The sequence below is a fragment of the Anopheles maculipalpis genome, chromosome 2RL, assembly GCF_943734695.1.
Source record: "Anopheles maculipalpis chromosome 2RL, idAnoMacuDA_375_x, whole genome shotgun sequence".
Classification (NCBI taxonomy): Eukaryota; Metazoa; Arthropoda; class Insecta; order Diptera; family Culicidae; genus Anopheles; species Anopheles maculipalpis.
This window is the reverse complement of record NC_064871.1, coordinates 2,508,768-2,536,421: the sequence shown is the minus strand read 5'-3', so window position 1 is coordinate 2,536,421 and position 27,654 is coordinate 2,508,768. Positions and strand designations below refer to the sequence as shown.

General features: G+C 46.8%; 5 protein-coding genes across 5 annotated transcripts; 4 read left to right on the top strand and 1 right to left on the bottom strand.

The window, feature by feature from the left end:
• Window positions 1–164: 164 nt before the first annotated feature.
• Window positions 165–13,437, top strand: LOC126559977 (uncharacterized). Its single transcript, XM_050216139.1, has 2 exons — window positions 165–487; window positions 811–13,437. The coding sequence occupies exons 1-2, from the start codon at window positions 165–167 to the stop codon at window positions 13,415–13,417; spliced, it is 12,930 nt and encodes a 4,309-aa protein (XP_050072096.1). The 3' UTR covers window positions 13,418–13,437.
• Window positions 13,438–13,528: 91 nt separating this feature from the next.
• Window positions 13,529–18,816, top strand: LOC126559976 (FERM, ARHGEF and pleckstrin domain-containing protein 2-like). The gene is made up of 8 exons (XM_050216138.1): window positions 13,529–13,565; window positions 16,233–16,235; window positions 16,335–16,771; window positions 16,834–17,028; window positions 17,106–17,805; window positions 17,880–18,037; window positions 18,369–18,628; window positions 18,705–18,816. Exons 1-8 carry the CDS (start codon window positions 13,529–13,531, stop codon window positions 18,814–18,816), a joined length of 1,902 nt encoding a protein of 633 aa, XP_050072095.1.
• Window positions 18,817–19,504: 688 nt separating this feature from the next.
• LOC126559975 (integrator complex subunit 4) lies at window positions 19,505–22,551 on the bottom strand. The gene is made up of 4 exons (XM_050216137.1): window positions 22,504–22,551; window positions 21,675–22,432; window positions 19,998–21,603; window positions 19,505–19,915 (listed from the first exon to the last, which is right to left on the bottom strand). Exons 1-4 carry the CDS (start codon window positions 22,549–22,551, stop codon window positions 19,505–19,507), a joined length of 2,823 nt encoding a protein of 940 aa, XP_050072094.1.
• A 563-nt stretch (window positions 22,552–23,114) lies between these two features.
• Window positions 23,115–24,445, top strand: LOC126558450 (ribonuclease P protein subunit p40-like). The gene is made up of 4 exons (XM_050214470.1): window positions 23,115–23,252; window positions 23,313–23,463; window positions 23,538–23,699; window positions 23,787–24,445. Exons 1-4 carry the CDS (start codon window positions 23,115–23,117, stop codon window positions 24,443–24,445), a joined length of 1,110 nt encoding a protein of 369 aa, XP_050070427.1.
• A 562-nt stretch (window positions 24,446–25,007) lies between these two features.
• LOC126558953 (charged multivesicular body protein 2a) lies at window positions 25,008–25,861 on the top strand. The gene is made up of 2 exons (XM_050215045.1): window positions 25,008–25,580; window positions 25,653–25,861. Exons 1-2 carry the CDS (start codon window positions 25,029–25,031, stop codon window positions 25,800–25,802), a joined length of 702 nt encoding a protein of 233 aa, XP_050071002.1. The 5' UTR covers window positions 25,008–25,028; the 3' UTR covers window positions 25,803–25,861.
• The last annotated feature ends 1,793 nt before the right edge of the window (window positions 25,862–27,654 follow it).

Below are 27,654 nucleotides of genomic sequence, written 5' to 3'. Positions count from 1 at the left end.
CCTCAAAAGCAGTGTCACAAAACACAATAGGGGCACGCGCAATAACGGATTCGATCGTTTGTCTGCACGGCTGTTTTCGATCACTGCCGCACTGTGGTGCAACTGTGGACAGCACCGATTGCGTTTTGATGATGATGAGGTGTTTGTTTTGCATTTGCAGCGGAATGGGAACGTCGCAGTCAGAGCAACGTCTTGAGGACGCCTTCTCAGACGAGGAGACAAGTGGATATGGAGGTGGATCGCCAACCCAACAGTCCTATCGGCCACAATCGTTCTCAGCTCACGGAAGCCCAGGTGGAGACCTATCCGATGAAGAGCTATACCCAGCAAATGGGAATGGAGGGCTCGGGCCACACGCCGCTGCCGGACTCGAGCCAATCTGCGTCCCCGGGGGGCACATGGAGTTCGCCGTACCACAACAGCAACAGCAGCAGCCATGCGCGCGAAGCCGATCGGGCTCGTGCACGTCAAGACGGTCACAGTTCCGGTAAGTGGAATCCGATTATGTTTTCGCCTGCTAATGCTGCTGGCGTATTCATTTTTTACGTTACTTAATTTGCTTTTGTTTGTGTTGATTTTTAATCGTTTTTTTCTGAAATATCGATCAATTTCCGGTTTGTTTATATAAAGTGGGAAAGTTTTTGGGGGGAAATTTTCGGATTTAAATAGAGTTAAGAGTTTACTTTTATCCAGGTCCCATTTTAAGTGCGATATTTTGGAATTTTCTTGTTGTTTCTTGAGTTTTGTTATGTTTTCATGTCTTATGATTACCGTTTTTGGTTGATTTTTTGAAAACATGAAATCTTCCAGAACGTTAATCGATCGTAACCGTGTTCCCAAATCGCACATATGTATCCTAGGTCTGAACCACCGCCTCTATGCCACTATGTCCCCCAAATACACTCATCGCAGCCACAGATTTACCACGCAGCCACAGCAGCTGCTGCAGCAACAGCAGCGTCGGGCCTCAGCCGGGCCGCTGGGCCAACCGGGGGATCGCAGCAGTTCTATGGGGGAGACAACGGTCTCCTCCACCAGCCGGGAGAGTGTTTTATTGCCGCTGGACACTCGCACCAGGCGCTCTTCAGCGCTGCTGCCGGGGTCGGCGGCCTCGGGGTCGGGAATGGGGGCATTAACGGTGGGAGCCAGCAGCTCTCAATACCCCAGTGCCACACTAGCCCGTTATAGCAATACGAGTACCTATTCGATGTCTAAGTCAGTAAGCACCGGAACGGACCTTTCGGACGAGGCACCGGATAATGTCATCTATTCGGATATCAATGATCTCTATCGCCATCGAAAGTCGACTACATCCGGTGGTAGTGGTGGTGGTGGTGGTGGTGGTGGCGCTGGTGGGATGGCAGGGGAATCTCGCAAAAATGTAGACGAGGAGGGTGAAGAAATTGAAGAGGACGATGAGATTATGGATGAAGTTGAAGATGAGAATGCTATCCGCCGCCCGTACCTGGAGGACGATGATGAGGATGATGATGAGATTGATATTCGTTATGCGACGGCCACGCAGATTAAAGCGATGACTTCTGGTGGTGGTAGTGGTGGAACAGATGCGTGCGGTAGTGGTGGTGCTCCGAAGGCCATTCCTAGTGACGAACTGTACGCGACAGTGGATAGGAAAAGTAAGTTGAACAAGCAACTTCAACAGAAGCAGCAGCAGCTGCAGCAACAGCAACAGATCACGGTACAAGTTGCAACGTTGAAAACAAACACTCATTACCCTGGTAAACACTTTAGTGATGAATTCATAGACGATAGCATTAGGAACTACAATAGTCATACGAATATAAGTACGAACGTAGGCAAGTTAAACGAAACGAGTGTAGGACCTCTGAGCTCGGCAAGTGCCGGGGAGATGTACAATCGTTCAGCTCATTTCGATGAATACTGTGGCAACAACCGGTATTCCGATACGTCGGACTACTTCAGTCACAGTCAGCAGCATTACTCACAATCTCCGAACTCTCACTCGTTGGCCACGACGATCACTCACAAGAACGGGCTGACGGACGATGATGAACGGTACTCTTGTTCGAATCCTCCACCGATTCATCCGAGAACTTCACATTCGTTACCGCGTAACTCGCAGCTTTCCAAGATCGAGTCGATCGATTCGAATTACAGTGGGGGTGAGGGAAGGTCGGCTAGTGGTGGTAGGGGTGGTAGTTCCGGTGAGCATAATTTCATCGGGCACCATTCGTTGAACAATCTGCCAAGTTCATCGAAGGTGACCAATGATTATCTGCACTATTCTTCGCTGCTGAAAGGAGGTGATACTGGTGGCGATTCGGATGATCCTATGAATAGTAAGAAAACATCGTCGGAAAGGCTTGAATATGAACTGTCGAATGCAAACATTTACTCGACAGTACAGTACAAGAACTACGAGGACGATTTCGAGGATGAAGATTACATGAACTACCAGCGTCAGCGTGATGAGAACAGAGATATTTCAAAGGAAGCATGGCTGAGAAGCAGTTCGTGTAAGGAGCTTTGTGATTATGGGTATGATTCTACCGGTCGGGCCGACTTTTCACTGATGGAGCGAGAGTTCTTGACGTCCGATCGCATCGATAGTCCTGTGACGCGGTACGACGATTCACGTCACTCGATGTACGTGCAAAAATCGAACTATTCGGTTGAGGTTAGCCAGGACTATCTGGCCAACGAAGGAAAGGTGTACTCGTCCAGCTATCCGGGCACGACGTACAATACCATCGATCATACGAGCTATCGCAGACACAATAATCAGAATTTCTATTCAAACTACGAGTACGGGTCGCAGGATGATCTTTCGCATGATAGCTACGAGCTGCTTGAAAAGTCAGACGATGAGCTGTATTACAAGTTTAAGGGTGATTCGGAAGCCCACACAAGATCCTGCTCGCTGGACTCAGGCAACTACATCCCGACGGACGATGAAAGCATCCCGGAGCAGCAACATTCTTCGGGTCATCATGCGCATCACGTTTCGCGTCTCTCGAGGTACTGTTCGAGCTTGGAGGCTAAAAGTAAGAGTGCTCCGGACATCGATGACCTCGACGATATGTTTTTAATGGAAGATCCGAGAGATCTGCCACGTGAAAAGTTGTGCGTGAAGTCGGATGGTAACTTCTATAAGAAAATAAAAATGGCCATGGGAGGATCGTCGCGCATGTCAAGCCCAGAGTCTCGCAGCGATTACTACGAGTCGAAATTATCCAAGAGTAGTGGTTCAAGTAAAAAATCAAAAGACAGTGTGTATCATACGGATAGCAACAAGAAATCACGCGAAACTCTGAAGAGTAAATCGGGATCGGGCTTCAACTCGCGCGCCTCTAGCCAGGACTCGAAGGATTGCTTCGGTGGTATGGATATACTGTTGACGAAAAATTATGAAATGCCAACGACCACAAGCAAGAAGGCAAAATATCTTTCGAAGCGGTTCGATAGCAGCTCGCGAAACTCAAGCCAGGATTCGAAAAGTGATTACTACGACGCTAGTGAGCAACAGCACGAGCATGAGCTGGATGTTGATGGAGCCGACATGTCGGATGAAATTTATTCCCGTGCTAAAGTGGTAAGTCACTCGGATGAGCACATTCGAGTGGGCGAAGAAGAATCACTGTCATCGATGGCGAAAAATGGAATATCGGCAACAGCAGCCAGCTTTTACGATAATCAAATCTATTCTTCAACGTTCCCGAGTGCTCAGACGAAGCCGGCTAGTGCGGGAAACGACGCAGGAGGAGGAGGTAACAAAACTTCGCACGTTCACTCAATCAGTCTGCAAAACGTGGAGCTAGAGAGAAACTCCCGTTCGGTGGGATATTCGGCGTACAAATCTCCCTCTCCAGTACTTCCATCGGCTGTGCCGAAACCGATAGACAAACAGCCACCAAAAACGACGCACATTTGGCCGGAGGAAATAGAAGGTTTGCCAACGGCCATTACAGAAAGTCAGCGCATCGATAGATCTCGAGCATTCCGCAAGAAATCGGACAGCGAGAACATTTTCAGCTTTGACAAGGAAAAGATTGAATCTCTTACCAGCAGCTTGAACGATGAAACGCCCACTACGGCAATCATGGTAGAGGCAAAGGCTAAAGTAAGTCCCGATTATCCTCTCACTCCGGAGCTGCTGTCGGAGTTTGACAAGCAAAAGATTGAATCGCCTCACATTCTGCCGAAGAAAACACGCAAGGAAGAGTTGATGGCTAAAACGCACTTTGAAGAGTATACGCCTAAGATGATCGGACTGGAATCAACGGTCATCAGTGGAATACCACCTTACGCACATGCAACGGTCGAACGCACAAAGTCGGATCCCAATTCGTTAGCTAATCGGCCTCGATTAGGACCGAACTCGCGTCGCCACACGCTGATGCATCAGAAATCGATCGATCTTACGCCGGCTGATTCAAGCGAAGAAGAATACCTGTACAAGCAAATTCCCAGCGCTCCACCTCTGTGCAAATCACACGGAAGTCACTTTGAGCTACCACAATCATACGACATGAACGTGATTCCGGATGTGGTCGAATTGCCAAGGAATGGTTTCGAGATGCCGAAGAGTTTCTTCAAAGATTATCAAGAGCGTCGTTCAACGCACAAAACCGTACTGAAGGACGATATTCCGTACGTGCTGCACAAACGACACGTTATGAATGGGACCGCTCCTTCACCGCTGGTTGAAGGCAAAACAACTCCTCATCGTAGCTATCCAAAGCCAAAGAGTCCTAAATCTCCAAAGTCACCAAAGTCACCGAAATCACCGAAAATGTTAATGTCAGACGGTGGAAAAGGAGACGGAAGCACTTTCGTCGGATCGAAGGAAAATCTGCTGCGTGTAAAGGATGATACAGAGCTACTGATCGAGCAAACAGTAGTAGATGATCAGCAGGGTTTCCTGTTCACGCAAAACATCGACCTGTCGAAGGTAGATCCGGTAACGCTGGAGGTGGACAAGACGGTACAAACGGTGCAGCTTGCAAGTAGCCCGAAGCGAGACATAACGAAGCGCATGGATCCACTGATGTTGGAGCAACTAAATAGCAAGCTGAGTCAAATCGAGAGCGATTCAGCCACAAGCTCCAAGACGGATAGTAACGCAGCTCAACAACAGTTGCAACCTCCACAAAGGAAGTTCGAAGCAAAGCCGGTGGATCTTCCTTACCTGTTGGTGGACAAAAAGAGCGTCGAGTTGGCCGTACCGAAACGAGTGGTCAAAACACGGGTCGCTCCAATCAAGACAAAGTGTGGAAAATCGAAGCGTAATGCGAAAACTCGTATCACTTCCTTTTCGTCTGACGACGAAAGTCTCGATTCGGATGATGTGTTTGGTTCGGCGGAAGCGATGCCCACAAAGCTAGAATTTTCTCCACCACAATCGCGTAAAGAGATAGAACCGATCCTGAAGCATGAGTCGAGCAAGATGGCGTCGAACGCGTGGGCCCGTGGACAAACGATGAGCTCGACGGAGATAGAAGGATCACCGCCACAGTGTCGTCGACTGGCGGAGCTAGAGAGTCGCTACCATACGGTGAAGCTAGAAACGACTCAGCTCACCAGCACCGAGTTGCGGCGAATTTCGGAAAGATCATTCTCCATTCCAAGCTCAGAAGATGAAGGCAAAAAGCAGCAAGCAAAGCCAGGAGAGCTCGTGGCCGACAAACCAGACTTGGCCCATGCGAAAGCAAAATCCGCCAACGATACAGGCGATTCTAAGGATGATTTGGGGTTTTCAAAACAACAATCGGAACCTGCAGTGAAGAAGGGCAAGGAGGAGGGCGGTACGGTGACGAAATTATCACCATCCCGCACGAAACTGATTGAAGAGCTGATTGATTCGTCGATAGTGATGCGTTCGAAGGGACACGCGCCAATCTTGTTCGCCCATGCTCGTTTAAACCTTAGCGAAGGGTCTGCATTTGCATCATTACAGCGTCAAAAGGCGCAAGAATCGCCCACATCTGGTCGACGCGCCAAGAGTCTTGATACGCCAGTAATTTCACTTCACAAACTTCCACCGATGAATGCGTTCTCGTCGAAGGATGATACGGTGGGTTATGAAGAGGAGGAGGAAGTATTGGAAGTGAAACCATTGCAGCAGCAAAAAGCGTCCAAAGCCTCGGTAATTGAAGAGGAAGAGCAGGAAGATTCGGTCCATTCGTGTGGAGATGCAATCGTTATCCGTGATCCGACTATCTCGCGCCAAACATCGACAACGGAGGAGGAACGCAAGTGCGTCCGCATTGATGCAGATGAGCTGGAGTTGCTCGACCGCCTGAAGTACATCGAAAAGATCGAACTGCAGGGAGTGAAGATAAAAGAGAAGCGTAAAACGAAAACCAAACTCAAGAGCGGACATCAGTTGATTCTGGAAATACCGAAGTACAAATTTGAACCATTCAGCTCGGGCAACAGTTCCATCAAAACGTCCCCAGCAATTAGTCGTGCTAGCAGCGTGGAAAGTACGGGTAAGGCGCGTCAAAAGACGGACAGTGGCACACAAACACCCACCGGGGGTGGTGCCGCAATCAAACCACAGCGCAAGTCTACCAGTCCTAAAGGTTCCGAGAAGCTTGTCCAACCGAAACGGCGCTCTTCGGACGAAGTGAAGAAATCTTCATCCCCGAACGACATGCTACGGACAAAGAGTCAAGAGGCGCTGGGTAAGGGAAAAGGGTCAAGTGCTAAAGAGAAATCAAAGTCACTCGAAAAGATGGAGCTGAAGCGCCTGGGAAGCAGAGATCGCAAGTCGACTGAAGAAAGCGAACTGGAACGGGCCCGGCGTAAGGAGCGACAGCAAAAATTGTACGAATCAGCTATGAAACAGACGATTAACATGCTCAGCCCGGTGAAGGATCAATTGCCCCAGTTTCCTGCACCGGAGGACAAGATTTCGGTAAAGACCGAGGGCGATAAGATTATTATCGATGCGGACATAAAATCGAAACCGGAAGATCACGTGTTTATTGCTAAAGCACCGAGAAAGCTTGACTGCGGTCTGGCGAAGATTAGTCGCAGTTTCGAAGATCAGAAAAGCGTCGAAAAGCTAGACAAAGCGAGTCGTAGCTTCGATGATCGCAGTAAATCGTTTGACGATCACTCTGATCGTTCGGCGGACGAGAGTAGCATCGTTATCAAGAGCCCAACACGGTTAAGTAGAAGCCAGGAGCTGAAACAAAAGATTGAAGGCTCTGTCGTCCATAAGGGGCGTATGGAGGGCAAATCGAAAAGCTTGGAAAAGAAGTCCGAACCACAGTACTTGGATATCGAGTACAAGACGCGCAGCTTGGATCAGAACTACACGGAAAGCAGTGCATCTTCGTACGGTGGTGGTGATGCTACCTCTCCCGATTCGGAGAGTGTTGGGCACGGGCTGATAACGGGCAGGAAGCAAGAAGTAGTAAAGGTGGACGTGCACTGTTCCTCCAAGATGGATTCACCTGATTCGGACAATAATCGAGTTGTGTCTCCCAGTGGCCGAGGTCGTAAATCTACCACGGACAGTGACAGCAAGTCAATCGAGGATCAGCGTCCGTCATCGCGTTTTGATAAGGGCAAGAGTCTTGATAGCAATATTTCCTCAGAAACAGTTAACAGGAAGGAGAAACCACAAGCCGTGGAGCGACGTGCACTTTCTCAGCCAGTGTCGGAGTTTGGAGGAGAGCTCGATATGCAGGATATAATATCGGAGCGACGCACGCTGGATCTCATGAAGAGACGATCGGAGGAAAAGGTAGTAGATTCAAGCACAACAAGCACTACAGCTGAACCATCAGACGAGGCAGGAAATAAGGAAGTTTCCGACAGAACGAAACAATGTTCCGGAAAAGTTGGTAGTGAAGAATCGCTAACGGAAGTAAGCGAATTAAAAGATGCGGATGTGAAAGAGAGTGGCTATCTTCCACCACCGGTTCGTGTGCCAACCATTGAGTATGAAGAACCGTCACTTGAAGAAGAAGACGTTGTGGATGAGGAGGATGAGTTTGAAGCGGAGGAGTTGGAAGCTGAGGAGGTGCAGAACAAGAAAGAAATTCTGGGAAAGTTGAATCTCGAGAGAAGCAGAAGCGATGAAACTGGTTCGTGGGTGACGATCGCATGCGAAGAGTTTACCGGCACCGAGGGAGTAAGCAGTCAGCAGGAAGATTTCGTAGACAATGCAGGCCCTCACTACAAGATCGAATCTCAAGCGACGTTTGAGGACGTAAAGGAGTATGCAATGCCCGAATCGGAAGTGATTGTCGAGTCATTTGATGTCCCCGTGCTATCGCAACCACAATCCAATCGTTCCTCCCCTTCGGCATTCGATCATCCGCTGCCACAGGTACCGGAGAAAAAAGCGGAAGTTGTATCACCGATGCGAGAAAAGGTGGTTCGATCGGCTGCAGTCGATCGTGATCAAGAGGCGGATAAAAAGCAAGCTTCGCAAAGACGCGGCGATTTCCTTCGACTATCGATCGAACGTTCACGCAGCTCGGACACAGGATCAAGTCGTGAAAATGAAACCAGTCCTATTAGGCATGATTCTAGTACACCACGCGGTAAAGGGTCGTTGGATGAGGAATCAAGCCTAAGTTGTTCAATTTCGCGACCGCTGGGAATTTCGCAAGACATGGACTCGATGGAGCACATGAAGTGTCGTGAGCTGCGTGAAGCAATGCTCAAGATGGAAGAGTACGATGATGGAGTGGCGGTGAAAAAGGTTTCACCGACGCTTGAGAAACAGTATCCGGTAGATTTGGGATCTGGATCGGAGCTGGATATAGAGACTCCAGAAGATCGTATTTCGAGATTACTGCAGCGTGAGGAAAGCGAGTCTAGTTCGGACAATGGCGGTACAGTGGCACCTGGCCCTTTGGGATGTTCTTTAGGAAGTGTACCGGCCAGTGGAGGAACAGTTCCGAAGCCGAGGGTGGTGAAACCCGTCCGTACGACGTTGCTCCACAAGAAAGTGTGCCGAACAGCTCCTCCGAATGAGAAACAAACGCAACAAACCACAGCTGAGTTGAAATCGGGTACTTTGAAGTTGCTCAGTGCCGATGGAGGTGATCGTAGCTCGCTGGAATCAAAATCAAGCCTAGAATCGAAAGGCTCGTTGGGATCATTCGAAACTGAGAGCAGTTCTGGATCGTTGGGAGCAGCACAGCGAAAGGGCGATCTGCTGCAGAAAGAACAGGTATCTACCTGGCGTCCTTATCCGATCGAAAGCTCTGGCAGCTCAAGCGTGGAGGACAATTGGCTTCCACCGGAACAGGAAAGCTACGAAAGCTTCGAAATAGCAACGGAAACGATAGAGATACAGAAGATTGCGCAACAAGATTCAAAAGAATTGTCTCCGGACGAGCAGAAGGAAAGTGACTCCGACATACAGGACGAGTTGAACGATTTCCCAGCGACGTTCGGCTACCCGGAGATGACTTCCACACTCGGTATCGCTATCAATCCGGTAGATATACTTGGGTATGGAGCGAGCTTCGGTGTCGGTCGAACGTTGTCACGAATCTCGGAGCGCAGTACGAACTCGGAGAAATCCAGTGGCGAGGAAGTGGCTGAGGCGGAAAAATCGAGCCTGGAAGATTTGAGCGTTCATGACGAATCGGCTATTTCTAGTGAGCATCAAGCAAGCCTCAGTTCGGATTTGCATTCCAACTCGAATCCGGCGTACATTTCCGACGCAGATCGTAGGACTTCGGCGGAAATGCCCGATATTCCATGCGATTCAGCTGCAGCAGAGCGTTTATCGGAGTTATATCAGAGCAATGTGGTTAAGAATGGACGCTTCACAGTATCGCACGTAACAGAAGGTGGAACTAGCAGCGGTATGAAGAAGGCAGAAAGTAAGCCCGATTTGCAGTGTCTTTCAGCTGGAGGTGGTAGTCAAGATTCGGAAGATTGGCCTTTACCGGACATACCCTACGACAGTACACCGGGTGAACGGTTTGATCCGTGCATTGGAGGGCCACCTGGTGTCATGATGCCACCTCCGATGAGACCCTACTGGACGGAACAAGCAATGGCAGGAGCACGACAATCACAGGAGTCCGAGAATTGGCCTACTCCACCATCCAGCATGCTAGAACACATTCCAATCGTGGAGAATGTGCAAACGTTCCGTGTAAACGAACCACAGCACCCAATGCAGGTAATGGTGGAATCGTTTACAGAACCTACAACTGGAGGATCCGATGATTCCGACCCTGATTACGCGGAGGTTGCTGGAGATGAGATTCCCGAACCACCGAAAAGGGATTACGTTCCAACAACCTCTGGATCTGGGTCATACTCGGGATCCTCGTTGTCTGGAAAGTCGGGCTCCTCACCAAGTCCCTCACTGTCAATGGTGGTTCCTTATGAGAGTACTGCTTATCTGGTATCTGCCATGCAAGATTCAAAGACTTACGAAGCAGCAGTAACGTACGAAAATGCCACCTGCTTGAGCGGAGCACTTGGTCCGACCAGTTGTCTGAAGTCAACGTTTGACATATGTTCAAGCCAGCGTGCTATCGGATCATCGACAACAGGGATTGTGGGAAAAGACTCGAATCCCGATCGTGTGATCATATCGCAGCCAACAAAGTCGCCGCAGAACTTGAGCCCCATCACGGATGATGATTTCTTCATGAACGATGAAGTGTTCGGCCCGGGTACGGTGAAGATTGAGATCTCGCCGGATGATAGTAAACCTTCATCGTCCGGCGGTATGGAGTATGGTACGCAACAGCAAAAGTTTTCCCGAAGCTCCAATAACTCCGACACCTCGATCGACGATATGCTCTCGACGTCTTGCGGGACGTACATGGAGGAAACGGTTCGGTTGCGCAATCTGGAACCGCGCCGTTTAAGCAATGAATCGTGCAAGAAATGCTCGCACAGCTCACACTCCGAGGAGGAAACAAGCTCGTTCGGCACGGACTTGGACGGGACGGTGAAGATGGGTCTGCAGCAAAAGCGCTGCACGCACAGTTCACACTCGGAGGATACCTCGATTGGTCTTAGCATTTCCGAATGGTCGACCGGTACGAACACCGTACGGCAGTATGCGAATCTGTCCGGGTCGGACAGTCTGTCGGCCGTCTCGAACCATTCCGGCAATGCCAAGAGCGAAAAATCGAACCATACCAAGAGCTCGATCAGTTCGAGCGTCCACAAATCAACCGAGAGTCTGGACGAAAAGACAAGCGGTAGCTTCTCTAGTAGCAACACCAACCAGGCTAATAATACGGGCGGCAAGCGCTTTTCATTAGAGAATGTGTCGGAGAATGGAGGATGTCCGCGGTACGAACCGTTCAGTAACTCCGAAACGGACACCAAGTTTTCGTCGGGCACCAAGAGCGACGACACTACGCTGACGCTCACTGAGATGGCACAAACCATCACGGAATGGTCAACGAGTAGCAGCAACACACTGATCGCTCAGGTCGAAGCGCTCAAGCAGTTGGAAAGTGGAGTTGGGGTTGGCAGTGCGAAGGGTACCTCCTCCGGCGAACGATCGTCTGCCACTCCGACGCGCACATTCGAGTACGTGCCGCTGAAACCACCGAAGGTGGTGAAGAAGCTCCCGGTCACATCATTAGACGATCATGGACGCAAGGATTTCCCGGGTGTGCATGTGAAGCCGCTGGTAGCGAAACACATCCCGGTAGAGACAGGGTGTAGCTCGAAAGCGGCAAATGAACCTAACATAATTCCCGATCGTCCAACGAGACTACCGCCCAAGATTGTGGATGTGATCGAGAAGAGTCCTAAGCGAATGCCCGTAACACAACAGCCGCTCCCCCAAGGCAAAAGTCCCATCTCTACACGGGTAGAACCGCAGGACGGAGCCAGCAAACGGAAATCGCTCGAAATGATGTCCAAGCGTTACCAGAGTCAAGATATATCGGACACGGAAACGTTTACGGAGAAACTATACGGACAGAACGAGAAGCTAACGGAGCGCTATCAAAGCCAGGAGTTTACACCGATTGCTGCTACTACTCCGGCGGCACCTAACAAGCCTCCGCGCGGCGACTCGTTGCCTTCCTCTAGCCCAACACCGATGGCAGAGAAGCCTTTGGTGAAGCACCACAGCTACGACGATAAAACACTATCCAAGTCGCAGATCCGAGAGTACAAGACGACCAAGATGCGACACAGTCAATCCTTCCACGAGCATCTGGTGTCGTCCGATCTGAACAAGATAGTGGAGGAGAGTCTTGGTAGTTCTTCCACCACGACTCACACCAGTGAAGCGACCAGTACGGACAATTCATCACCAATGTTTCCACGACCGGAAAAGTTGGTCCGCTGCTCGCCGTACTACTCCAGCAGTCTCAGCTCGGAATCACCTCCTATCGCTCCGAATCAGCTGCCTCCGCCGGTGCAGAAACCTCCTCGTAAGAGCTCTTTACCGCGAAACTTTGTTCCCAAGAGTCCGCCAAGCGGTAACGATACAGACAGTTCGCTTGACCATCGAGCACAGGATCCGAAGTTACGATCTCGTGGTTATCGTAAAAAGCGAACAGTTCCTCTGAAGAAGAGTCGCCTGGATCGTCCGCTAGAGCATCAGGAAAGTTCCGAGTGTTCGGAGGGCTACTTCCCGGAGATGGAATCAGGCTCATCCGATGCGGTCCTAATGGAACATCAGCATCAACGCTATCCAGATTTTGAAGAAGAATTAGAACAGTTGCCAGAGGATTACGAAGACGAAACGTACCGGGCAGATGAGGACGAGGTGACTCCGAGTCGTAATGGGGCTGGGGTGTACCCAAGCGCCTCATACTCGAATAAATTCGAAGGTCTCGATATGACGGAGAACGTGGATGAGATGGGCTTCCCGCGGTACGATCGGTTAGGCCATATAACGAATCCGAATCTGTACAAATCCGACACACCTTCGCCTCCGGTTAAACCTGCCCGCCAGCGTCGATTGCGTCAGACGAAGCGCGACGATCAGCACCTGGATTTGGAATACCAGGGTGTACAGTATACGCCGGAAAGTGGAAGCTGTTCCGAAACGAAAGCTGGCCTATCGGACGATGTTTGTTACTCGAGCGAGGACAGTTTTGCTGCGGGATATAACCGTAGTGGTGGTGCCGGAGTGGGAGCAAGCTCACGGTATCAGAAGAACGTAGAGATCCCTTATCCGGACTTTCTGTCCGACTACGAAAACGAATCTTCGTCGGCCTGTTCCTATGCTCGGCGTATGGAACAGGGACGTCCACGGTATGTGGAACTGGAGTCACAACATCAACAGCTGCAACAGGTGCAGCATCTTGAGTTTGCGGAATCGGATAAACCGATCGATGTGTCGGTTGCGTTCGATCTGAAAGCCTTACCGCCACCGATTTACGTGGAAGAGGAGGAAGTTGATGCAGAAGGGGATGAACTGCCAGGGCCTGACGAGGATGATGAGGAGCAAGATAATGCTGTCTAAACTTATCTCGAGCTGAGCTGAACGATAATTTCTATGATCTTCTTCCGAGAGTAAATGAACAGACTATAGTGCCAATGTTGGAAAACCAAGACACAACGTTGTGAAGGAAACATGCCAAATCTTGTTCGCTCATTCTTCTTCCTCATAAGTAATATCGCGCATCCTTACATTTAGCTCAACAATAAGCTTTTAAAATGGATAAAAACTTTGATTTTGATGCGAAGTTTTTTGGATCAATCCGTTGGTTTTCTTCATAGTGCCAATAAGTTGATAGTGTGAGCGTAAAAGCCTTGTTTGTCCCTGAAAGTGGAACAGCCTGGGGCATAATAACGTACCTGTGTTGTTTCCTCTGATTGAGCAATTTTTTATAATGAGGTTTACAAATTACCATTTTTGGGTTATTTTCGAGTCCTTCAAAGGTTTATCTATTGTGTATTGTAAGGAGATAGGGATTCCCGCGGTAGTGTGAGTGTGTTTACCAGCTCTCATGCTCTGTAAGCAGATAGCTTAGATAGTCGTCAGGATTAGTACTAAATTGTTGAAATATTGGCTTTTTGTGTGTTCATCTGCGCATTTATTAGACGACAAAGCAGTAGCTTATATGAATAGGTTATGTGTGAAGCAACAACCACCGTTACATTAACAGAAGCATTTCGCGAAGCGTATCTTATGAATATCTTCACGTTTCCCGTTTGGTTTTAGTGGTTAGCCTAAAAAATGTCAAGTTCAAGAATGTTTGGAAAGGGAAGGACTCATAAAACGAATATTAATACGATAGAAGATGGTAAAATTGAAATGAGTATAGAAAAATAAACGTGTATGGTGGAAGTAAATCGTTATATATCTCGTGTAGTCTATAGTATAGTGAGGATGGAAAGGCAAAGTATAGTGCATAAAGTTCTAATAATCCAGAGTTCTAGACTTGCAAAACATCCACATATATTTATGAAATGTTGAACGAAAAATTGATGATAGAGCTAATGGTTACATTTATGTGTTGACATTTATGTCTTTCTTTACCAATTGTTAATTCGAAATTTGCTAGGCAAATGTGTTGAGCGGAAAAAATAATTTTTATGTGAAGATATGTAAAAAAAAAACATTTATTTCCTTTTTTTTTTTTTTTTTTTTTTCATAAGGGACGGCCAGGCCGTATTGCTATTTCCTTTTTTAAATGTTTTGTAAACTATCCTGGTTGATTTTAAGCTTGAGTTTGTTTGGAAATTACAAATCTATCCTTGCCTTATTCAGAAAATTCTACAGAATTTATATAAAAAAGTATAATATTCATTATGAAGCGTAATATAATGATTTTAAATTATTAATCAAACGTGGGATTTGTCAGCACTGCTGCTCCACGAGCAATGAGGCCAAAACAGAAAACAGCGAATGAAATTAGATTAATGTTAACTCTCTTAAATGGAATGCGATGCGAACGTTAACCGGGTACCAAACCGGCCAAATGTCTGGGCATGGTTTTATAATGAATTTTCAACATGTTTCTAAATTAATTTAACACTAAACATTCACACACACACACACTCACACGCAAACAACCACACATTTATATTCATTCAAGGGCTGACAAAATACTCTAATAAGCACATACAATATATGCGCATGACGATACATATGTTATTATCATAGACAAATGTTGTTTACTTAAGGCATTTATGAATATTGATAAAAGCGTGGCGTTATTGAAAAAATGATGCATAATTAGAATTAGTTTCTTGTGGGACGTGAACTCGTTTTTTGGGGGTGGTAGTCAAGATGCAAATGAAGGTTGAATATGTTGTGTGAAATCGATGCGAGAAAGTTAAAGTAAAATGGTGGTGGAGAAGCAAAATAAAATATCTAATTTTTACTCTTTGAACACGTTCAGATACACATGCCAAAATGTTTGCCAAGAAAAAATAAAATAAAACTCACTTAATACAGCAGCCAAACGTAACGCACGTCAGCCAGTCAGTCAGTATCAGTACCAACTACTTCAAGTCAGATATGGTTTTAGGGTCAGGTGCATGAGCAACCAATTTTTCGTACCAACATTTCACAAGCATATTACCAGTTAAAACAAAAACAATGATAGACTTACGCATCACATAAATCGGGAATAGTTTTAGAAAATCACCGCTCAGCAGATCACTCGGGATGGGGAAACGGTATTAAAATTAAGAAAAACAAATATAATCTCTCATCGTTGATGCCATCATTCTCTAACGTGTTTTACAAATCCATCAGCAAGCAGTAAGCAGCAAAAAACGCCACCCATCCCAAATGAAAACATGAGCAGTCAGGCCCCAATTTGAATCCATTGCATTTCTCCACGCAATAAGTAATGGTGATAAATAAAGGCAAAATTAATCAAACCATAGTTAGTTTTAAATCAGACTTTGCGGATTGTTTTTGTACGATTTTGAGTTGTTTTACAATCTTTCTCAAGTTAATTTCTCTATAAGCTTACGCAAACGCATTAGGACGACGCTAGGAAGCGTGTAAGTTGTTAACCGCTCAATAGTTTGCGATCATGAGTGCGATATGGTCGTAATTTATTATTAATTAGTTAATATTGTTACTGTTATTCGCATGTACTTCCTAGCCTGTGTACACACATCTAGTTCATAGTCGTTCAGATTATTATAAGTTAATTTCATTCTAATTATTGTAAGTTTCCATTTACAGTCGCCGCTGTTTATACAAAGGCTTCTTTATGTGCAATGTTATATTTCACGCATGAACTATTTACTTCCATAATTGTTCAATCGAACTATGTTATAGATAATTCGTAATCTGTATATTATTCTTATTGTAGTTCGTAAATGCTGTAGTTGTTCAAGCAAACTATAGATATAAAAGAAGATACCGATGTCAAAGCCCAGCTAACAACGTCTTTGCTATCGTTTCTTTCCTGCAGATGATTATCACGGCATCAACGGAAATGTGTCGTTGGATCGACGAAGTGAAATAGTGCAATCGCCCAATCGCTACGAACTAACCCTTGGGACGGTGGATAAGTCGAACAACAATTCCTTGTCCCGGGGAGGCGATACGGGATGTTACGATCTGGGCAGTGCGGAAGCTCGAGCTAGGAACAATGGCCACTTTGGTGGCAGTAACGGTGGTGCGTTGCACACGGTGGATGAGAATATGATCAACAACAACTACCAAAACCAGCCGGCAGCAACGAACGGACAAACGTCCGGGATGGGCAATGGCAACAGTGGTACGCTGCGTTCGATCGACGAGGAAATGCGAAAGAAGAAGTGGCCTACCGATCGGGCATACTTCCTCGCGAAGGAACTGCTCATGACGGAGCGAACGTACAAGAAGGATTTGGATGTTATCAATACGGTAAGGGCACCGAGAACTTTCCACCTTGGTTCACTTCTTATTAATTGCCTATTTTTGTGCAGTGGTTCCGCGAGGAACTCACTCCAGAAGATTTGGAAAATCTTCAACCTCTGTTTCAGTATTTTGAATCGATGCTGGAGCATCACAGTGTTTTCCTACGCGATCTCGAGCATCGGATATTGCTTTGGGAAGGCCGTGGTGGGCACGATACGCATCGAATCGGTGATGTGATGTTGAAGAATATGGTCGTGTTGCCTGTAAGTATACTCTCTGTTTTTTCATTTCTTCTTGAAGAAGAAGTTCCTGACAAGTAATCCCGTTTGCTCACTCCCAGATTTACGACGAGTACGTAGAGAGTCATCGAGAAATTTTGGAACGTCTGAACGATTTGTATGATAACGACGAAAAGTTCCAGCACACGTACCGAGAGTTTGAGCAGCAGAAGGTTTGTTATCTTCCCATCAGCTACTTCGTCCTGAAGCCACTTCACCGACTGTTGCATTACGAGTTGCTGCTGGAACTGCTGCTAGCGCACTACGGTGAGGATCATTTCGATCGTACCGACTGTCACGGTACGCTGATGATGCTAACCCGCACGACCGAGGTCATTAGGCGCGAGCTGACGGCGTCGGAAAATCACAGCTTGCTGTGTGAGATCCAGCGCGATATCGACGGATACGATGGGCTGGTGCAGCCGGACCGTAAGCTCATCCGGCAGGGCTGTCTACTAAAGCATTCCAAACGGGGCCTCCAGCAACGCATGTTCTTCCTGTTTTCCGATGTGTTGCTGTACGCGGTCAAGTCACCGGTGACGCAAACGTTCAAAGTGCTCGGCCACGTCCCCGTCCGTTCGCTGTTGACGGAGAACGCGGAACACAATGCGTTTGTGATATTTGGTGGCCAGCGGGCAATTACTGTGAGTGCGGGCACTACGGTGGAGAAAACGCTCTGGTTGGATGAACTGGCAAAGGCGGCTAATAGTTTGAAGTATAAACCCCAAACTCAGTTGCCGATCGTGTCGATCAAAACGTGCAGTAAGTGAAGCAAATTAGGAAACAATCAGTTGGAGAGATGGATTAATTTGATTTGTTTTTTGTCTTACGTTTAGCATCGTCTGAGGAAAATCTGGAAGCTTGCGGTTTGAACAGTGCGCTTGTGTCACAGGTGGCAGCAAAGCAGCCATCGCCCCGTAACAATACAGCGCTGCACGTGTGCTGGCACCGTGGCGTCACGATTTGTCTCGATGATCATCTACGCTCAGGAAGAGTAAGTACTACTTTGTGCTCTAGTCAATATTTTTGAACAAGTTGTTCGTTCAGCATTCCTTTATCAGCAAGACCAACCTACTATCTAGATGACTTTTATTTGACTCTTCAACCTAGAAGTTCATATTATTCTTGTAGTTGTCCTCATTTCACAGATCTTTATATCCCGTACGTTTATATCCCTACGAAGCACACGTATTATGTGGCATATCATAACTTTAAATAATCAATTTCATCATTCTGCCCCTTTCTTACCTATATGACCACCGTCTTCGTGTTTCCTCATTTCTATAATTTTTAATTACTTATCAAAACTACTTTCCTTCACCCAGAATCAAATATCGGGCTACCTGTTGCGGAAGTTTAAAAACAGTTCCGGCTGGCAGAAGCTTTGGGTCGTACTGACGTCGTTCTGTCTGTACTTCTACAAGAGCTACGCTGACGATGCAGCCCTCGCAAGTTTGCCACTGCTCGGCTACACGGTGGGACCGCCGGGAATTCAAGATGCGGTACAGAAGGAGTATGTGTTTAAGCTGTCGTTCAAAAATCACACCTACTTCTTCCGTGCCGAGAGCGAGCATACGTACAATCGGTAAGTGAATGAGATGGCGAATCGATGTCCATTGACATCGCTACATGAGTTTCCTATTTCTCGCCTTCTACTCAAGATGGATGGAAGTGCTGCGAAGTGCAACGCAAATTCAGGAATCCCGCTCGTCGCCTACAATCAACTCGAACAATCTGATCAACAACAATACCGCCAACAATGGATCGAACTAAGCTGGTGGCCATCGAATCAAGTCTCCAAGAAACAAATCTTCCACACATCGGCAATGATTAGTTTATCTTCCCACGTTTCTATACTGGCCTTTTCATCCGGTTGATGTTGATATGATCAATCGTACCGGACATTTGGTGCATCGAGCCGCTTTTCACTGTAAAGCCAGCACACTCTTCTGCCCATCTGAACAAGAATCGTTCCCTCCGTTCCGCTTTTTTGATGCGATTTTGCGCATTTAATTGTAGATTTCATCATTCGGTCCCCGGATTTAAACAATTACGCGAACAAACAAATAGAAAAACCGATACGAACGAGACACCGGGTGACGGAGTGAGGTGAGTAGTCTGGACAGTGTTATATTTATCTTTACAATTTTTTACATGCAGGAAATGCATGTCTAGGAACAATGATTTTTTAAGTGAAGCTAACGATATATTAAAAGAAAGGCGCGTGGTGTTTAGTAGATTGTGTTTATTAGCGAAAAAAGAAGAATTTTGCCAGAAAGGCCGGTAGGCGTATACACTAATAAAACGTGCAAAAACAGTGAGCAATAGTCGATAAAAAGCTTAAGAAAGAACTGAATTTGCTTTTCATCTTTTTTATTCCATTTTTATTTAGTCGTTATTTAACACTTCTTAGTTTACTTAAGCATACAGATACTAATATAAACTCTCAGCCATTCGAAACTTACAATCCTCGTTTGACCGGTTTCGGTGCAAAATGGACCCTTACCGGCTTGCATAGTTCCAGCTCATTGTTAGGTTTAACCGATAGGCAAATCGTTATCTCAACAGTTGACGCCTCTGTCCAAACGCCGTGAGAAAGAAGAACCATGGTTCGCAATCGCCATTGCGATTCACTCTCGCCCTGTTCCGTCATAACCTTTTTCAAGTCACGTTTCCGCGGCACGACAATGTGCACATTTTGATCCGGATATTTTACTTTGAGCCTTAAGTCTTGTCTTTGGCTTTGCTGGAGATTCTCCAATTCCGCCACAAACGGCACAGCAGCTATAAGGCCAGCCGTTACCTTGATGACGTTGTCAGAGCTATGCAAGTTATCGGTCGGTTCAAGAATTCGTGCTTTACACATTTTTATCTTTGGAAGAAGAGAAGAAGCAACAAATTGTAACGATTACTTGAAGCGGTTTTGGGGGAAAATGCTTTATCGTTCTACTTACATTTGTGTTGATTTGTGGAATAACCACAGGAGCAGCGGTTTGAACTATCGGTAGAATTTCACGATAAACGCGCCCCGGTTTTGGATCCCCCACCGAGGCCAACTTGGAGAGGATCGCGCTAGAAAACGTGTCCGCAACGAGCATCGTATTTTCCTGCAGAAAACTGCTCGTATCGCTTGCAATATGCAGCAACAATTGGCAAGGCCCAAGAGCACTCTGCGAGCGATCCTTGACGATCAGCACCAGATTGAGAGCGCTGGCCCGCAGACACATCTGCTTCACGAGCAGCTGATCGTCGATAGTTAGGTTGGAGAACAGATTCTGCAACATTAAACACTTTTTGATCAACTGCAGCAAACATTCCTTGATCGTTGCCTTGATAGATTGGCCCGCAGTAGCTAGCTGAAGTTGTTCCATCTGCAGCTGAGCGCCAAAGAAGACGGACGTGAAATTGGCCGTACCGGAGAAAGCTGGATCGATTTCCGCTAACCGGTCCAAATCATCTTGGGCCGCTTTGAGCAGCGCCTGTCTAGCTTGCGGTGCGGAATAAGCTCGCTGAATGTTGCTGAGCAGCGTCTCCAGGAACTGTCTCGACCCGGTTGAGCCGACCAGATTAAGCTCCTTGGTATCACATCCGACAGCTAGCCGTGGTACAAAATGCGGCATCGTGTCACGCAGATAGGCGTAATGTTTGAGTATCGTTTCCGGGAACAAGCTCAACATGGCTGGCAGATGTTGCGCTGCGTTGAACAGCATAATCAACACACACACGTACGCCGGTTCTTCTACATCCCGCTCGGGGCTCTCGAAGAAAGGATGGTCCATCAACATTATGGGTGTGACGGACATGCAGTGTTCCGGATGCTTCTGTCCTATGCGCTGCATGCAACCGTACGTGGAAAGCCGATCATTCGGATACAGGGTCAGCACGTCCAATACCTTCTTAACGACAAGCGTAAGGCAATTTTTGGTGGACACTTTGCACGCGCCCAACATCAGATGCAATCCTTCGCGAACTTCCACCGAATAGTCCTCCAACGAGTTGAGCATCGTTTCGAGCTGATCCTCACGCAATATGATGTGTCTGGAGATTGCTGTCAAGCTGTAGATCGCGCGCAGGCGTACCTCTTCGATTTCATCGTTAAACATGTCCACCAGAAAGTCGAGCGATGTGACCGCAAACAGCGGATTTTTCAGTGCTAATTTGCACATAGAATTGACTGACGCTGTGCGAACTTCGAGAAATTCATCTTCCAGCCCTTGCACCAGCGCACCGCACGCTCCCGAAGCCATTAAGGACACCGAGTCTGCACTGATGACTTCCTTCGGTGCATCGTCGGCCCACTTCTTGCCACTGGACCACTCTCCGCTCGCAAAGTGGGCCGCACTCCGTTCGTGCAGGCTTCTCTTCTTGCGCATGTTGCTCATCAGCTTCTTGTCCAGCGTTTGGTGAAGGAATTCATCGCTCACCATCGTCATGCCACCGAGCAGTTCGGCCGCCAGTGTGCGTATGTTCATCGAGAGATCACAAATCGCGGAACAAACCTTGCCGAATGCGTCATCGATCAACCGAACTTCCTGTTCCGAGTCTTGAACTTTTATCATTCTAAAATGTGAGGGAAGAAATTTATATCTTGCACGTAACAGTAATTGCACATTATGCAGAAGAATACTTACTCTTCCGGATGTCGTACTCCCAGCTCGTAAACCATGTTCAACGCTTCTCTCCTCACACACTCATAATCGTCCGTAAGTGAAGCACAAGCACGCGGATACAACGACGGTGGCAACTGCACACCACGTTCGCCCAGCGTCAGCATCGACCGGAACGCTTGTGCTCGTACACGTGCATCCGGCGAATCCGTGTACTTTCCGATCAGCTCAAGACTTTCCTTTTCTGCGTCCGAAATCAGTACAAACACACCTAACAGCAGGATGGCATGGCGCTGCACGTTGTGACTAGGCGAGAATAGTTTCACCTTGGCAAAGAACACCATCTGGTTGATGTACGCTACGGATGGTGTGAAGGATTTGCCAATCTTTTCCAGCACGATCAAACCCTGCGAGATGACTTTGGCCGATTTTTCCGCTTTCAGCAGCTTAATTACCTCATCGATCAGCTGCTGTCCATCGACACTGGTTTCGATAGCCAGATCGGCAAACAGGGAGAGAATTTTCACCCGCACGGCGGATTCCGGTTCACGCTGGAAGTGTTCGACCAGCTTGCGAATTGCGTCCGGGAACTCGCTTTCATCAAAGTGCATCGAATCGGTAATTTTAAGCAGTATCTGGAGAGCCTCATTGCTGGAAGCATCTTCCAGTAGGTTCACGTATGCAAGGATCGATCCATAGGTACCGGTGGATTTGCATGCTTTGCTCCGTATGCGTTTGTACAGTCGATGCGTGGGAATCTGCGGGACAATCGGTATTGATTCCTGGGAGGAGGACAAAACAAAACCGTCAACACAACTGTAGGGAATACTTTCATGGGATTAGGTGAGCTTACCGGAAGCGAGGCCAGTTCGGAGATGGGTCGTTTCACTGATAGAGTCATGACGATAGGAAGAAAATAGATTTTTGTAAAATAGAAGCGAGCCGATGTGTTGTGAAGAGCAGTTTGTTTACATTTTCCTAGATTTGACAGCCACAAACAGGGTGAAATGAGGTACGGTCACCACCACCAGAGTTACGCGATAAGTTTTTTTCGTGTTTTCGGCGATATTAGGTGTTTTTTGTCATTAAAACATTAGTTTAAAAGTATTTTTGTACGTTGAGTTTTGTTGTTGAGTACTTTATGCCAGCAATTGACATCCGCAGAGTAATCGCAGTGGACTGTAAAATTTGAAAATGTACGCAGCTTGGGAGCTGCCTGTAACTCCTGTAACGCTTGCATCCCTACATGTAAACCTTGCTCCCGTGTAGCAAAATAGAGCGCGCGCACGCACACAGATACAAACAGTGAATAAAAGTAAACACGTTGTTTATGGCATAAACACCGGTCGTGGTTCCAAAAACTGATAAAAATTAGTAATTTTTGTACATTTTCAAGGTGAAAAGTGTTTTACAAGTGCACGAACATTTCTACAATCGAAGCATAATACGCATCAGTCAGGAAAAATGCTTTGCCCTGAGCTGTGGAAGTTTCCGACGCCTTCCTATACCGTCGAACGTTTAGTGAGTACATCCAACTGGGAAAAGCTAAAAAAGACGCACAAAATACGGAAGGCAATCGAAGCTCAGCAGCTGAATCGAATAGTAAGATGGATTGAAAGTGATGTAGCAATATTAGTTGATATTGATGCAATCATATTCCAGGTGTCGGTTGTGATTCCTGCTAATGAACCGCAATTCATTCAGGGGCTGGAAGTTGATTTTTCTGGACCCAATTGTACGCTTTACCGTGTGCGACACTTCCCTGTGATGGAGATGCTGAAAAGGGAGTTTATGGAGGGTTTTGTTAAGCGTGGTAAGTGATTATGCTTAGGTGAAAATATTTTGCTATTTATTTTGATGAATTGTTGAACTGATCATTTTCCGAAGGCACAATGTATGCAATCAGCACAAACACGAACTTGGAAACGAAAAATTGTGCGGCGATTACTCCATCGGGTGAGTTGATCATGAGCATCCACCGAGAAACGCTCGAGAAGTTGGAGGGCAATTTCACCACCAGTGCACGTTCGCCTAATGGAAACAAATGTGGTAAGGGTTTGGTAATTGTAAATGTTTCTACGATGTGCCGTTTTGATATTAATTCGAATTATATGTTCTCAATCCATCTTCTCAAAGTCATTAAAATTGATTTAACTTCACCAGATGCGAAAAAACAGTTAAAAAATACGACACTAGCGTTTGACCTAACGCTCCGTTGGATTCCTCCTGGTGACGAATACAGCAACAGCGGCACAAGTGGTAAAGTTAGCGCTAGCTCGATTGCAAAATACTTGCGCGACAATTGCCAACTTCAAGTTGAGACAGTGTCTGCTGGCTGTAGGAAAATGGTGCGTAGCGATGAATCGATACCTAAAACAGACCACACGGACAACCTATTTACGGAGAATAGTGAACAATCGTTGTGTACCAACGATGAATTGCTCGAGTACATTGGCATGCTGGCGCTCGATTGCAAGACAACATCGGACGAGTATGTTAGTAGCTATAGGATAGACGAACCGGACCGAAAAACTGAAACTGTATCGATATTTCACGGACACGGGATCATAACGGCGGAAGAGATCGAACGGTGTATAATGCGTGTAGTGACATTGTTAAGCGAATGTGAGACTATTCCGTGGGTGGGAATGCATGTGCAAGGCTTTGCTAATGTGCCATTAACTAGTGCAAGTCGTGGAGAAGCTGGGATTTATTGGAATTACGACAGTGGTTACACCATGGTAATCACGAGCCAGAAGCTGCTTTGGAGCAGATGCTTTGGGCGTCGTTTGTGAGATAATGTAAAATAAAATTAAAAGCAAGATGAAATGTTTTAACTTAGTTGGCTAAACTGAAAGTTTCGATCATGCCTAACGTAGCAGAAATATTTTTTTCACATTGAAATTGTTTAGCCAGCAAGCAAAGCTACAACGGACGATTTAATGTTGAGAATTCAAACCGACATGATAAACTGACAGTAGAATGATTCTCGCGGAACTTGGATACTGCCTGTACTGTTCAAAATAATGGAGAAAATAGTTTTGATTTCTGTAATTAGCAAAGATTGGTAAAATTTGAGCACAAAGCTTTTCATTCAAATTGTATAATTAATTTTTTTGTTGCATTTTTGTTAGGATTTATTATTGTAATCTGTCAAATGGCGGTACCCTATGACTTCCACGATGATGTTTCCCATACACGCACACACACATACTAAAGAGATTCGGGTGAGTCACAACAAATGAAGCAGTGAAGCAAAAGAAAAACAACTGAGATTCCACAGGAAAGACCTTGCACTTATTGTTGTACGTTTGTACGAGTTAAGTAAATTTTGGTTAGTTTGTTAACAGTGGTAACCAGGAAATACCAGCAACAACGATGGAGTGGCTATTCGGGAAGCGTATGACGCCGGACGAGATGATGCGAAAGAACCAGCGAGCGCTTAACAAAGCGATGCGAGATCTGGACCGGGAAAAGATGAAAATGGAACAGCAGGAGAAGAAAATCATTGCCGACATCAAGAAGCTGGCGAAGGAAAACCAGATGGATGCGGTGAAAATTATGGCCAAGGATCTCGTTCGCACCCGCCGCTACGTGCGAAAGTTTATGCTAATGAAAGCCAACATACAGGCCGTGTCGCTGAAGATACAGACGCTCAAATCACAGAACGCGATGGGCGAAGCAATGAAGGGTGTCACGAAGGCGATGACGAACATGAACCGCCAGCTAAACCTGCCACAGATACAGAAGATACTGCACGAGTTCGAGAAGCAGTCGGAAATTATGGACATGAAGGAGGAGATGATCAATGACGCGATGGACGACGCGATGGAGGACGAGGGCGATGAGGAGGAAACGGACGCAATTGTGTCGCAGGTGTTGGATGAGTTGGGCCTGCAGCTAACCGATCAGCTGTCCGGATTGCCACAGGTAAGTCAACGCTTGGCGATGCAGCTGATTTCCGCGATCATATTGTCTGATTGTTGCGTTTCCATATTGTAGGCTTCCGGTTCATTGGCAGTGTCCGGCACGAAAACTCCTCAGGCAGCAGCAGTCGGAGCGGCTGGTGGTTCTGGTGGTGGAGCTGGCTCTCCGGTGTCGGACGCGGATGCCGATCTACAAGCACGACTGGACAATCTCAGACGAGAGTAACGAAGAACGTACGTCCCTGTATCCGAGGTACGTTTGTTATGTTTTGCCGGACTGTGTTCCTCGCATTGGCATGTATGCGAACCGAAACGGCATTGCGTCTCAAGAAAAGCGCGAGGTATGTTAAGCCACTAAGGATGATATTTTGTTTGCGTATAGACTTTACTATCTTTTTAATCATTTAAGTTGTGTGCTCCATTTATTTCGTTACCGCTTTCTGCTGAACGTGGTGAACAACGCGCGTGAATGTAAATATGAGAATAAAGTAGAACGGACACGGTTCGACCTCAAACTTTACTTATTAAATTTCTCATAAGGATTTCTGCTATTTGTTAACATTTTATTTGAAGTTAAATTTTGCATCACACACGTTCACATGATGTGCTTTATGTGTTGTCGGAGTGTTTCGTACGAATAAAATATACGTATTAAAGTTAAACGATTATACATCCATATTCGTAGATCAGCAAGTTGCGACACTCCTTTCGATGTAGAAGGGAAGATTCCGAAATTTTAGATCAACATCTTTGTAATTGAAGATCTCGTTAGGGAACACAAATCTTCGCAGATGATCTAACCATCATAGTCGTCCAAGAACTCACTTATTTAAGATTAAAATTCGTTTCATTATTATAGAGACGTTGAGAAAAGTGTTCAGGTAATTCTAACTCAGATATAAGGCAGCGGATGAAGCTGAGCTCCTTTTTGTACCGAAAAACATTTTTTGCGGAACAATTGGGCAGAGGGTGGATAATTCGATTTGGGGTGTTGAGCAAAAAGATGCGCGGCCTCAAGACGCATCCAACGGTATGCCGGACGGAAGGATGAGACCAAAGCTGAGCGAGTTAGGACCGATTTTCCAGGGGAATGCTTTAGTTTTTCCGCATTAACTGGGCAGGAGGTGGATGGATTGCGTTGGGGTGTTCAGCAAAAAGATGCGCGGTCTCAAGACGCATCCAACGGTATGCCGGACGGAAGGATGAGACCAAAGCTGAGCGAGTTAGGACCGATTTTCCAGGGGAATGCTTTAGTTTTTCCGCATTAACTGGGCAGGAGGTGGATGGATTGGGTTGGGGTGTTCCGCAAAAAGATACGCGGCCTCAAGACGCATCCAACGGTATGCCGGACGGAAGGATGAGACCAAAGCTGAGCGAGTTAGGACCGATTTTCCAGGGGAATGCTTTAGTTTTTCCGCATTAACTGGGCAGGAGGTGGATGGATTGCGTTGGGGTGTTCAGTAAAATGATTCGCGGCCTCAAGACGCATCAAACGATATGCCGGAAGCCAAGATGAGACCAAAACTGAGCGAGCTATGACCGATTTTCCACGGGAATGCTTTAGTTTTTCCACAATAACTGGGCAGGAGGTGGATGGATTGGGTTGGGGTGTTGAGCAAAAAGAAGCGCGGTCTTAAGACGCATCCAACGGTATGCCGGACGCCAGGATGAGACCAAAACTGAGCGAGCTATGATCGATTTTCCACGGGAATGCTTTAGTTTTTCCGCATTAACTGGGCAGGAGGTGGATGGATTGCGTTGGGGTGTTCAGTAAAATGATTCGCGGCCTCAAGACGCATCCAACGATATTCCGGACGCCAGGATGAGACCAAAACTGAGCGAGCTATGACCGGTTTTCCACGGGAATGCTTTAGTTTTTCCACAATAACTGGGCAGGAGGTGGATGGATTGGGTTGGGGTGTTCAGCAAAATGATTCGCGGCCTCAAGACGCATCCAACGATATGCCGGACGCCAGGATGAGACCAAAACTGAGCGAGCTATGACCGGTTTTCCACGGGAATGCTTTAGTTTTTCCACAATAACTGGGCAGGAGGTGGATGGATTGGGTTGGGGTGTT